The following is a 14,093-nucleotide window of genomic DNA, read 5'->3' as shown; positions in this document are numbered from 1 at the left end:
ATCCCTCTGTTTCCAGACACTTTTACCTCATCACAGCAATGTTAGTTTTGCAAAATTGCAGGGCATGAGTTTCAGGTTGTGTTGTGGATGCTAGACAACCACCCAAACAAATGACCTGAGTGAGCTGCCATCTTCCTTGTTTTACGTCTTTCACTCTTCTTGTCTTGAATTGTAAGAGTTTGCTACATTAGAGGTTGTGGAACACAGAAGTAGAATAAAAGTAGATATTAAAATAGAAAAACACTTTAAATTTTCTGTGACTATGGAAAAAATTGTGCTGCACCATAATTAAAAACAAACAAACAAAAAACAACAACTGTTAGATATAATCATGCACAAATGAGCAGCAATGCACCAACTGGCAAGTATACATGTACAATCCCACTTTAAAAGGCCCAGGTAAAATTAAGATCTGTAAGATTATTGGAAACAGATAGAAAGGTGGCTCTCTGATTTGAAGGAATACTTAGCACAGCACTGAAAAGAACAGAGTGATGTTGCCTATTCATTTAACCTATTAAATGTCTTGTTGGGAAAAAATAAGCCTTGCTATGCATGTTCATTTTACACCTCTAAAATGTAGTATCCTCTAAGATATACTGCAATCCACAGGCAACCATGTAGAGACACTGAATAAGTCCCCCCAAAGACAGATTTTCCAAAAGAAGAAGCTGCCCTCTTGAAGCCCTATAGAGCAGAGTCTAAAACAATAATATATTGCCAATTCCTGGTAAGAGGCTATGACTAATAGACATATTTATAGAAATGTCAGGCAGTATAAAAACATCCTTTCAATGAATGAAAAACATTAACAGAAAACCTTCTGGACAACAGCCAAATACTTATCTTCTTTATGATAACAAAGAACATAAATTAAAAATTAAGAAATTAATTAATATGCTAATTTGTTAGACATTGAATATAACGTTGTGTGTATTTTCTACTCTTTTTCATGTTCCCTCAGAGAATCACAGAATGGTTAAACTTGGAAGGATCTCTGGAGGTCATCTGGTTCAAGCCCTCTGCTCAAGCAAGACCACCTGGAGCTGCTTCCCCAGGACCATGTCCAGATGACTTTTGAATAGCTCCAAGGACGGAGACTCACAACCTGTCTGGGAACTTCTGCCATTACTCAGTCTTTCAATGCACACTAAAGAAATGCTTCCTCATGTTTAGACAGAACCTCTTGTTTTCCAGTCTGTGCCCATTATCTCTAGTACTGTCACTAGACACCACTGTAAAGAGCCTGGCTCTGTCCTCATTTCACCCTCTCTTCAGATATTTATATATGATGACAAGATGCCCCCTGAGCCTTCTCTTCTCTAGACTAAATAGTCCTAGCTCTCTCCACCTTTCCTTATAGGAGAGATGATCCAGTTCCTTGATCATCTTTGTGGTCCCACTCTGCGTTGGACTCTCTCCAATAACTCCACGTCTCTTTCTTACTGGGGAGCCAAGAACAGAGTACTTGTGGGATACCTTCACTAGTGCTGAGTAGAGGGGAAGTATCACCTCCTTTGACCTGCTTCCAGCACTTTGCCTCCTTTGTGGCAAGTGCACATTGCCAGCTCTTGTTCAGCTTGGTGTCCAGGTCCTTTTCTTCCAAGCTGTTTTCCAGCTGGGTGTCTCCCAGCTCATAATGGTGCCTGTGGTTGTTTGCAATTCTTCATGTTGAACTGCATGAGACTCCTGTCAGCCCATTATCTCCAGCCTGCTGACTTGCCTCTGAATGGCAGCCCAACTCTCCCCCCTCAAAATCTAATTCCATCATTTTTATGCAACATACATAATAGCACTCTCATCTGTAGCTTCCATCCTGCCCCTTCTCCCACAGTGTTCTATTAGTGAATGCAGAATGACTACTTCTATTTTCAGGTATTGGAAGGAGAAAACCCACAGACTCATCTATTTAAAAACTCTGCTTTTGCATAGATCTTTCAGAATAGCTTCAGCTTTCTTCTTCCACGAACAAATATTATATATTTGTATCTTAATTAAAAGTGTTTCCACCTGAGGTCTTGTATTCCGTCTTGGCTCTTTCTTGTCAGCCTGTAATTTCAGTATTTATGACTTTACAGTGCTTTACATAGCAGCCAGTTGGGTATCAAGTCACTCCTTTCATGGGGGTGAACACTCTGTAAGCTGTTTTACAAAAGGAATTAAATTATTACAAAACAGCCAACCAACCATGCTCTGCAGTTTAAAAAGACTTTTAAAAGACAGTAATTCTAAATGGGTGCTAATTCTTAACTAGATAAATAATAATTAGAGCCCTTAGTTCTTTGGGACAGTAATTTAACTGAACTACTATAGAAAGATGAGCAGAACCACAATCTGCTGAAAAAAAAAAAAGTCTTCAATAATTTGGACACAGCACTTCACCTTGCAATAGAAAGAAGATACAGAACAACTCAGTTATCAATTATCCCATTACTTCACAGTAATTAAAACACAGTAATTAAAATAGGGGGAAAAGAAGTGTTGTGTCTCAGTTGTGGTGATGAAACTCACTGACTTCTGATAGTCTTCTGGTGATATGACTCAAAACTGGAAATACCACTTTCTTACTGCTGGATCCAAGTAGTAAATAAATCATAAATCATAATAAATGAGGATTTTCAATATCAGCTTCCCTACTAAGCATCTCTAACACACTAAACTACAAAAAAAAAAAAATACACAAAGGTGACCTCACAAAGCCTTTCACATGAAGAATTTTTGTATATCTAAAAGGGCTTGCTACTTGCAGTTAATACTTGCAGGCCTATGGTCTGCTGCATTACCACGAGAGATTTACAATTGCTTTGGGGTTTGGTAGACCACCCTTAGCAATAAGTGGCCATAGCTCCGAAGACAGTAAATCAATGGTTTCAACAAACCTAAAACGACGGTATTAAAAGGATTCCATTGTTCCACAGAGAATGCAAAGCACTTTGCACACAGATGCTTGAAAGTAATTGATGGCAGAGGTCTTTTCTTAGGTATGCATGCCTGAACTGTATTCGGTTCAGGGTCATTCTCAAAATGACATTGTTTTCTTATGTAACTCATACAAGTTGCCACTGTACATTTGCTATTCGGGAGATGTAATCTGAATCTTGTTGAATTATACTGTTCTGTTATCTTCTTCCTTACTCTAAATAATTAAGACATGAGACTCACAACACTTAGAGGAGAGAGAGAAGGAAAGAGGGGGGAGGAGGAAGAAGGATGTGTGTTTCAGGGAGGCAAAAAGGACAGGAAAAGGATGAATAAGGTACAAGTGTAAAATGGAAAAAAATGTGGAAATAGGCATCCATTTACAAATCATGGCTTACACAATTGTTCTTAGAACTAGAAATGCTAAGCTATTATTCTATGATGTAAATGTTCTTTTCAGCCACCTGAAATGTTGTGTAAAAAGGGTAATTCCTTAGAAGGGATTTTACACTACTTAATTTTTAGCTCACATGCATTCTAAACAGAACATTGCAAGAGGAAGTAGAGCATCTTACTTAATTGAAGGCATCCCAGTTATTTGACACTGTTGCCAGCACAAATTTATAATATTTCTATCTAATTGCTTTGCCATTTTAAGATAGCTAATGAAAGGGTATATCCAGGAAGAAAATTTATGTGCTTCCTTTAAAAGTATGACAACCTATTTCAACTTCTACTGAGATCACAATAAAGCAATCCATACATTAGAAGTTATATTTTTCCTTGCTATGTTTTTCTGGATACGGGGGAAGGTAGCCTTACTTCCTCATTCCTGTTCAAAGTCATCCACTCTCCCACCATTTCTCACACTTGCTTATCTGATCCACATTGAGCAAGCTCAGGGGGCTAAATAGACAGAAATACTAGCTCCAAAATAGAAATTATGAGTGGGGTGTTGGAGGGTGACACAGCAGGTCACAAGCAAACCAGAAGGTTCCTAGAGTGCTCTTTCTGGATATGGGGGAAAGCAGCCAAGATCAGTCTTCCTAGTCAGAATGCAAAGTCCTTTCTCATATTATCACTTGCTTACAAAACAGCTTTTAAAAAGCTCTGCAATCATGACAAGGCCAGTAATCTGTGCTGTGCAGAGTTCTGCAATATCCTCACTATTTGAGTCTCTCACTCCATTTTCAGCTAAATATTTACAATAAAGTTCTGTTAAGCAAACTTTAACATTTCTTCCTAAAAATGGTATTTACAAGAGATGAGCACACGGAATTGCCAATGGAGGACCTATTCTCATATTTTTGATTTAATTAAAAGAATAAATCGCTTATCTAAGTAAATTAACTTTTCCCTTCCACTAAACAGCCAGGAGGAGAAATTCAGAGTCAAATGGGCTTTTGTTTTGACAATTTGCTTTAGAGGTAAGAATATTGATTTCTTTAAAGAAAATGTTGCCCTGAGAGTTTTAATTAGGTGGGTTGTTAGACCTGCATTTCACAGTTTCTTCCCTAGCCCATCCCAACATGCTTAAAATTCTCCACAGGAATGTTGGTGTTATCAAAATACTTCTTTCTCAGGTAAGTGTGAAACATACAAAGGGACCAGGACATGCAGAAACTGGAGCATTTTTACTTATTTGATCCACATTGATCAAGTTCAGGGGGCTAAATGGGCAGAAAAACTAACTCCAAAATAGAAAGGATGAGTGGAGTGTTGGAGGGTGCCATAGCAAACCAGGGGTTTCCTACGGTACTTTGATGATAGCTTCCTCTCCAAGTGATACAGAAGCCAATGAGAAGTGCTTTGCTGGACTAACTCACCAACTCACCAACAAGCAACTTTTGGGAAATTTCAAGGTCAAATGCTGCCTTGGCTGCAGTGACTATGAGATGGTGAAGTTCAGGATCCCAAGGGGAGGGGCCCTGATGGGATTCGCCCAAGAATGCTGAGGGAGCTGGTAGATGCCATAGCGGGACCACTTTATCTCTCAGATGGGTACTACTAGTTGTGCAAACATGGGACAGAGTGATGAAGAAAAATTGAAACAGCATTTTCACAGTAGCAATTAGCTTAAGCTTACCAAAATGGCCAGAGATAATTACAGTGATGAGCACTCTTTGCGTAGACCTGTCCTGATTAGACCAGTGAGGTCCATAGTCTAGGTGGCAGAGGTGAAGGCAGTAAATGTTGTTATTCAGTTTTATGAATTGTTATTCAGTTTTATATGTTTTGGGTTTATTTAAATTGTTATTATTCTGGGATAAACAATTAACTGTCCTTTGGAAAAATATTATAGTAGTCCAAAGGATATAAACCATGAGTCTTATAAGTTACCCAACCTAACCACCAATGAAAATATAAATACACATTCTCTCTGCCTCCTAGCAGAAAATACTAGCATTTTGAAAATACTAGCATTAGTAGCATGTGGTGGCTATCCCCAGCTATAACATACCTCTCTCCCCTCCTCTTATTTTTATCCAAATAACTGTGGATTAAGGTATATTAAGGTATCTTCTATGTTTCTGTTTACTAAATGATTATTTTCAAGTAATTTTGAAGTAATCTACCAAAGATCTACTAAAGATACAAAGAAATAGGAGAGTACATTAAGTGAACTAAAAAAGCTTGTGCAAGGCTGGTCAGTATGTATACGTCTTTAATCTTAAATTAGAACTATACTGAAAAGTATGTCAATTAAAAGAATCTTACATTCCGTAACATCGTAGTTACAGTAGGAAAAAACCTAGTCTATAATATGAACACATACATGTACCTATGTGTGTCTGGTTTTCTTTCATTACTATTGCTTGTTCCATTTGGAGAACTGAGGTACAAGTATGTGGATGCCTAGTGGAAGAAGTCCACTGGGAGGGTTCTCAGATGAACCTCATGTACCTTCTTCATGAAGATAAGATATTTTTCAGACTTAGCTTTACAGATTTGAGTTGTTTATTGGCCTTATCCCATAAGGATACTCATTTGTAGTGATAAGAAAGCCTATCAAAAGAGGAAATAAAGATAATTAGGTGGAACACTGTGTACCTTAGAATAGTGTTGTAACATTTCAAATGAAGATGGTCAAATCAAATCAATTATAATATGCAAAACAGTACAATGTGATATATCAGAAGTTTTGTACTAGTAACACAAAAATTAGTTGATTTCCTGTAGTGCATGAAAGCCAACAGTATGAAGACTGTTCTTCCAGTTTTATTTGTGGCAATACTTAAGATTCATTCTTCACATGAAAATTATAAAAAGGGAAACAAGAATACATCTTCTTTCACACCAAACCCAGAACACTCAGGACTTTTTTGTGTATTTGATATGCTTATGAGATTTCACATAAAATAGTTTCTGATGCAGAACACTTTGACAGCACTAAATTTACTTTCTGTACACCACAGGAATAACAAGTCCCAGAAGAGCCACAAGTATTTATTATTAAAGGAGCCCTCCATCAAGCCTTATAGCATTATAAAGTGAACCACTCCTTTTAGGGAAAAAGAAACAAAAGAAACAGAAAATTTGAGATTATTGTAATGCAAACAAAGGCAAAGTATTCTCATATTCCTTTCACCCCCAGTTTGCAATTCCCAGAAGACTTTTTGCTAACCCAATTGCCAGTCAGCACTTCACCAGTAATGTATCTCTCTCATCCTCTGTAGCCATGGAGATGTGAGCTTTCATGTATAAGAACTACTCCCCCTACTGAAATATCCAGAACAAAAACAGCATTTTAACTCCACTATGTTTGCCCTCCTTCAGGTAATAAATCAAGAGACACAGAGGCAGACATACTATATTTTCTTCCCCAGCTCTTTTCTGTCTGCTTTTTAAATTTATAGATCTTCTTGGTCCTGCAAAACATTTTTGACCTTCAAAATCTTGTGATAAATTTCTGGCATACTTTCTAGAATCCTTGACACACCCAGGCAAGTAAAAGGCCGACAGATTTTGATTTCCCTTTCTCATTGACTTATATGAACAATTTTATACTTTCTGCATCAATCAGCTGTTGAGCAGTGAGTGTACATTTCTGATCATCTGCATCTTATTTGTGACTGGGGGGGAAATCAGGGTCATTCATAGGCCCTCAATGGAATACAGCAGTTGTCCACTGCTTCTTCAAAGACAATGTACAAGGCTGTACAGACTTGTAATTACAAATGTGAAGGAAAAAAAAAAAAAAAAAAAAAAAAAAAAGAGTATGAGGCTTGAGAGTTTGGGGAGGGAAAATGATGGATACACTACTTACTAGTAAATAACATGCTCTGTTTAACTATGAAATAAATGCAAATAATTTAAAAATAAAACTAGCAACATTCAGCTTCTGAACTCCAAGAACACTTAGTGCTTTATCAAGCACTTATAGGCATACTGAGGATTTCACAGTAAAATGGCTCATCTTAATCCAGGCTAATCATAATCCAGGCCATTGCAATTTATATATAGAACAATCTAACAGTCCTGTTAGCTGCATTGGGTTTCTGCCACAGAACTGCTACAGCTGTGCAGGACTAATGTTATTCTGTGTAACTTTGTTACATATAGAAAGCAGCAAAACATTAATAACACAGAGAGCAAATGCTAATTTAGAAGAGTATCTCAAAAAGAAGGTTCAAACAAACAACCTGTGTATTAGCTTAATTAGCACAAATTTACAGTGACTCAACAATGTCACTAGTTTTTCCTGTATCTGGTTCCCCCAGTTTTCTACTTGGTATAACCAATCAGTAAGAGTCAATTAAATCAAAGCTGTATTTTTATGTAATCTAGATAATGTAGCAATCATCTGTAATATTTGATAGGTGTAATTCAACAGTGATTCAAATGAGGATATTTGGCTTATGTGTATATGGGTAAGCAACAGAAACCTAAGATGCAAGTATCACTAAAAAAATGCTTAACAATAGAGCCTTTACATAACTTTCTCTTCATTTTAAAAAAAGTTTCTTTTGGGTTTATTTGGATGTGGACACAGCATTTCCCATCCAAGCCTGACTGCATTTAGCTTATGCTCTACAGCATACCTGACCTGTTTATATCTTTCATTCTGTGTGATTTGCAAAATCTATGGTATATAATTCTGGTATCTCAGATTAGTATTAACAATACAAGTACAGTAAATTAGCATGATTTTCAGCTGATCTTGCCTTCTGAGTTGAGAATTATTTTAGGAATTATTTACTGAAGCTTGAAAATGACAGTGAAAGTATCAGCCAAACTGACAGTGGTCTAGTTTTAGATACAAAAGATAAATGGCCTTTGACCAGTGATTGGACCCAACAGAATGACATGAAACTGCATGAGGGGATATTCACACTGGATATTAGAAACAGGTGAGAGTGTGGATGGGCACTGGAACAGGTTCCCCAGGGGAGTGGTCACAGCACCAAGCCTGACAGAGTTCAAGAAGCACTTGGACACCACTCTCAGACATATGGTTTAATTTTTAGGTAGTAATGTGTGGAGCCAGGAGTTGGAGTCAATGATCCTTGTGGGTCGCTTCCAACTCCAGATAGTCTATGATTCTGTGACTGAGGATAACAGCATCATGTAAATAAAATATGTTCCAATTAGCCACTTTTCCAGTTCAGCAAACAACACTGTTAGTATAAGATTGCTTTTGGAGCTCTTCCAGTGTACAGAACACAAGAGTTACACAATTCATATAAATTTACTCATACTACATTTGAATTAGTCTACATCCTTGCTTTTCAATTACTCTATTTTCTTGAAGAAAATTATAAGCATTCTAAGGTTTCTATTGCAACAGATGACCTGATAATAGCTGATAATAAACTTTCTTATTCTCTTTCACTACTTCAACAATGCTCCGCAAAACAGAGAAAGTTACGCCCATACGTGGGATTTACAGTCTTTGTGATGACAATAGCTAATACAACTACCAATTAAAATTAGGAGGATAGCATATTGTCAACTGGAATAGGCATTGTATAAGCAGTTAGGCTCTATTCTTGTTTCATGTCTGTAAAAAGTTTTTCCCGAGAGCAACAGTAATGCAAGGTTTCAAAGCATGCAAGGATTTGCAAGGAGTCAGATACAGAAGCCAGAGTCCTAGGCATTGAAAATGAACTACTTCACCGACTGGGAAAGGTGAAAATTACACTGCTAAGCACTATGTTCAGGCAGTATTATGAAATCAGAACAGAGTACAGTAAACCCCCTGCAAAGGGGTGAGTGGACTTATGATAAACTTTCTTCATTTACACTGGTGGTAGATGGGAAAAAGGGGAAGGAGGAGGACTTATGCATTAATTAATATATAACGTGGGACTCACCGATTTTGGCCAAGCTGGCCACAAGGATCCAGAGAATAATGACATAAGTGTCCTTGACGTGATCCCATTTGAAAGAGACGATCTCAAAGCTGGTCTGGTTGTGTTTTGGAGGGCTTTCTGAGCTTCTCTCTCCTAGCGCCGCTGGGAGAGCCATGAGCCCAAGGAGCAACCCCACACTAGATACCTGTCTCATCTCCAAGTCACACAACAAAATCCCGTTTCCTCTTCCCGGAGAAATCCCGCCTCTTCGGAGGTCCTTGTGGGCGAGGTCCTTGTGGGAGAGGTCCTTGTCTCCCCCCCAGAGAAGCTGTCGCAGGGACTGCGGAGCGGGGGACACCGGTGCGTTGAGCCCGCAGCGGCGCGGGTGCTCCCCGGCCACCGGCCGGCTCGGGTCCTGCTCAGAGAGGAGCGGCCAAGGAGGGGTCAGGGGCTTCGTGCATAGGCAGATACTTCGAGCTGGGATCCCGCTGCTTGCCCCGAGCTGCCTATATCAAACTGCTCCCGAAATGTCGGGGGCGGAGCTTTCCTGACAGTGGGCAGGTAGCGATGATACTCCCGACCGGGCACCCCTAGAGACCAGCTGGGGAGCTCCGCTCTGCCGGGACGGTGACAGCAGGCTGTGGGTTGTGCCAGCCGTCCCGGCTCGGCTCTGAGCACACGGGGCTTGGAAGGAAGTGACCTTGAGTTTCTGGTGCTAGGGGCCAAGGCTGGGGCGCTCCCGCAGGCACGTCCAAGGCGGAGCCCGGGATCCGTGCTCAGCTCGGGTATGGATAAGCAGGGGACAGATCCACGAGTCTCCGCTCGGGTGACTGCGATGCGCAGCGAAACGAGGCAGCCTCTCCGCCAGACCCACTGCTCCAGCCGATTGCCACAAAGGGAATGCACATTTTTCCAAATTGCATTAGGATTTGTCTTGCTGAGCTCTGACAATACAGCAGATTTCACAAGCCAGCTTTTACCTCTGTCCACCAGAAAGCCCCTCTCCCAACGGTGATCGGGGAAACTACAAGGTCTGGGGTTTTCATTTAGATCTGCTTGCAGCTCTTCGTTAAGATGTGGTAGTTTACAAAGGTCCTGTGTCTTCTTTTCGTGTCCTTTTTTTTTTTTTTTCTTTTGGTTACAACATAAAATCTTTTAGAAGGTTGCCACCTCTCCCCCCAACCCTTCCTTCTTGCTGATAAACGTTCACCTGATATCCTGGACAGTGTATACTGTATGCTGTAGGCAGGTGGAGCCACGATAATCATCACTCTGAAGTAAAAAGGCAGCAAAGCAGCATGTTCCCAGCAAACTGAACCTTCCTACTCACTGCAGCAGCAGCTCTACCCTCTGCTATGTGCTCTGAAGCAACCCAACTGCCATGTGCAGTCCACCACTTTGTGGAAAAAGGTTACCTGCTTGTTTTACATATACGACAGCTGTTTTTATCAGGCGTTCAAAAATGAATGTGATAAGCTCCCCTTTAAAATGTTCAGAAGATGAAGATGTGGCAGAAGATAAAGAAGTTATTTTGATCATTCCAGTCATTGGGTAGAAAAGCAAAGTACTTTTTGTAAGTCTAAGTGGGTTATGCTAAAACAGTCTATAAATCAACTAACCCATAAATTAAAACTAATTTGCATTGAATGTCATTGTTACAAAGGGTGTATTTCATTAATACATAATCTTATTTAGCAGAGGAACTCAAGGAGTGAACTTCTCATCTGAAGATTCAGTTTTTACCTCAAAGCAAGTACAGGCCTTGCATTGGACCCTCTCTTCAAATGGTGAAACAGTGTTTTGTGTGTGTGTTTGTTTGTCTGTTTTCCTTGCTTCTTCTTTACTTAAGGGAAAGGAAATTATGTAGGATATTTTAGTCTAGGAGATATTTCAGTTTAGAAAGATAGAATATGCAGCTCTTTTCATGAAACATTTAGCTCTTTTATTTGCCAGCAAAATATTTTCTTTACATTTAGGAAATATTGTAGACAAAGATCTGTCAGTGTCCAAGAACTAAAATCCTATCTATACATTTTTTATCTCTTTTAAGGATCAGTTAGGTACTCAAATGTCCTTTAGAGTCTGGGCCCAAGTTTTTTTCAAGGTTCTACAAAGGGCTTTGGTACACTACCATTATAGAAACTGAACTAGAGTTATAGTATGTAGTTGCTGATTATCTCTGTAACTGTTGCTGAGACCTTGGGTTAGTAGTAGTTCCTAACTGTTAAAGTCCATTCTATTTGCTGATATTAGGAGAAAATAAGCAAACTGTCAGCAGTGCTTTTATTATCCCAACATATTCCAAGTACCATTATTTTAGCTGCAGCTGATAAATGGGAACCACAAATGCTGTGTCCCTTCTTATATATGTTTCTTCCCAAATCTAGTTCCAAATAATAACTGGGTTATAAATAAACCTTATTATGAAATATTGAAGCTAACCCATGTTGCTGGGACAACTGGGACATAGATCAAGAATACTGTGCTAGAAAATATGAGACAACCTTCTCCAGTGGACCTTTTCCACAGTGGAGGTTGACACTTCACGAGGATAAGCTTGCCTTGATTGCCTCTAAGTACAGTACCTCCTCTGGCAATTGTAGTAGCACAGTAACCAAGTTAAATCAGAGTGCTCAATTTGCTGGTGAAAGTAAAGAATATTAGCAAATGGGAAAAATAATGGAAATACTGTCTTAGCACAGACAAGCTAATGTTAGTCTGCTCATCAGTTGAATGTATAATGCCCAGCAATGTTCCTTAAAGGAAAGTTGCGAGAATTTTAGGATTTGTAAAGGTCTTTGAAAGCCTTGGTCCTGTCACAGAAGTACACAATTTTGATTATTGTAAGATCTTCTCAAAACACAGTTTACAGCACTGGTAAAATGCCAGCATTGTGTTTTTGTTTAACAATAAGCTCATGATTCAAGGTGTATTTGTGACATTTGTTCTATCATCCAACTAGATATGGATATATTTTTTTAAGTAGGCTGGATGTCAAATGACTGTGTGTATTGTAGAATTCTTGTGCAATTTGTTAGAACAACACAGAGGGGGCCGAGAAAGGAACCAGCAATCATGTCACCTGTAGGTATATGAATACATGCTGAAATGGCAGTCCATATGTATATTCACATATGAATGGATAGCTGTAGATGAATACATTTGTGTTCATATATTTATTCATAGATTCAATATTCCTGAAATTTCTGTGGGAGCCATTGAGTAGTTTCCTGTGGCGTTATTCTGCATCAGTAGCAAAAAGCCTGAGTATGAGTACTGTTTGCTATAAAAATAACATATCACACAACGTCTGATATTTCCTGTCTCTGAAAACACAAAAGGCTACAAAAGGAAGATTTCTACTTCATATATAGGCTTTGAGTCCTCAGTGATTTTTTTTTTCTTCTTTTTGTAACTAAAAGAATTACAATAGTGTCTCTTCTGGAAATATTTTGTAAGTAGTCGATCAGAAAAAGGAGTAAGAACTATCTTGTACACCTTCACATGATCTATGTATTGTAAAGATTACTTCTTAGGGATTTTTTTAATGCCAAGGTAAAAACAATTTGAGTTAAAACAAAACAAAACAAAACAAAAAAAAACAGGTAAACTGAAGTATTTAAAGTATTATGTTTTCTCTAAAAAACATACACTGAACATTTCATCTATACTAACTTCAGAGGTAGGAGTTATAATTAGCTTGCTATATGAACTTTTACAAATAAATATAAACTCTGGATTAGCTTTGAGTAGTAACATATAATCTACATGCATTGGTGGTAGTTTTAATGAAGAATAGATTGAGGATGAATTAATCAGAAAGAGCAAGAAAGTGGATTTGGCTAGGAAGTAGGATGACAGAGGAAATTAGCCAAAATTTTCATGACTCCTTTCAAGACAAGACTGAATTTAGGGACAATAATTAGAAGGCATTTTTTCCAGACCCCCTATTTTTAGCTTGTCTTTTTGAATATGGTAGGATCATGAGATTTTTCAGTTTCGTTCCTGTTACTATAGCTGTTTTAATGAATTTCCCAATTACATGAGATTAGCAGCTAATCTAGTAGGAGTGGGAAGATAGAAACACCTTTCAGTGACAAACATTAACCCCACCTATGACACTAACTATGGATGGCCCCCTCCAGAAGGGGGCCACAATATGTGTGAGCTGTCTGTGTAATCAGCAGTGAGAAGGCAATGGGAAAGTGAAAGAAGTTACATAGCACCAGTTACCTAACACATTTTTATCATATTGTGTTCAGAAGAACATTGTACTTTTATAAAATTTTGTATTAGAAGTCCTTCTCTAACTTCCAATTTCTTTACTGTGAGGTTGACCAAGCAGCAGAGGTTGCCCAGAGAGGTTCTGGAGTCTCTGTTCTTAGAGATATCCAAAAGCAGTTGTGTCATGGTCCTGGGCAAGTGGCTGTAGTGTTTGACCAGGGGGTGTTGGATCAGATGACTTACTGAGGTCCCTTCCCAGCTCAGCCATTCTTTGGCTCTGTGATTTTATAATTAGAAGGGGAGGGCCTCACAGCTCCTACCCTTTTCCAGTACTGCAGCTTCCCCTTCCCTTTGGATTTGACAGTCAAAAGAACCCTACCTGACCTCATACTCATAGCCCAGCAAAAATACCAGAATAGTTTTCTACCGATTATTTAAGTTGGACTGATTCACAGAAAGTTCAATAAGCTCAAGAGCTTGGGCAAGAGAAGAAATCAGGGCTGTCTGTCCCAGAGAAAGGGAAAAAAGATGTAGACTGAAGGATAACACTCTATCCCTTTTGGTGATAACTTTAATTCAAATTTAATATAAACAAAGTGCCTAAACTGCTTTTACTCCTTTGCGTTCCCTAATATTCTATCTTTTCCATTATTTCTA

The 14,093-nt window shown here is 38.7% G+C and overlaps 1 protein-coding gene across 3 annotated transcripts in view; it reads right to left on the bottom strand.

The window, feature by feature from the left end:
- SLC9A3 (solute carrier family 9 member A3) overlaps positions 1–10,024 on the bottom strand; it is a gene marked incomplete at its 3' end in the record, with an annotated part of 53,699 nt that extends 43,675 nt beyond the window's left edge. For 2 of the 3 annotated variants that reach the window (XM_084509375.1, XM_084509377.1), the window contains exon 1: positions 9,234–10,024. In XM_084509375.1, the coding sequence (XP_084365501.1) occupies positions 9,234–9,426 (193 nt within the window). In that variant the 5' untranslated portion in view covers positions 9,427–10,024. The remainder of the gene's footprint in view (positions 1–9,233) is intronic. The other variant, XM_084509376.1, reaches the window with a different exon arrangement.
- Between the last annotated feature and the right edge of the window lie 4,069 nt (positions 10,025–14,093).

The sequence above is a fragment of the Aythya ferina genome (genome assembly GCF_964211825.1).
Source record: "Aythya ferina genome assembly, chromosome: 2".
Classification (NCBI taxonomy): Eukaryota; Metazoa; Chordata; class Aves; order Anseriformes; family Anatidae; genus Aythya; species Aythya ferina.
This window is presented reverse-complemented; position numbering and strand designations above follow the sequence as displayed.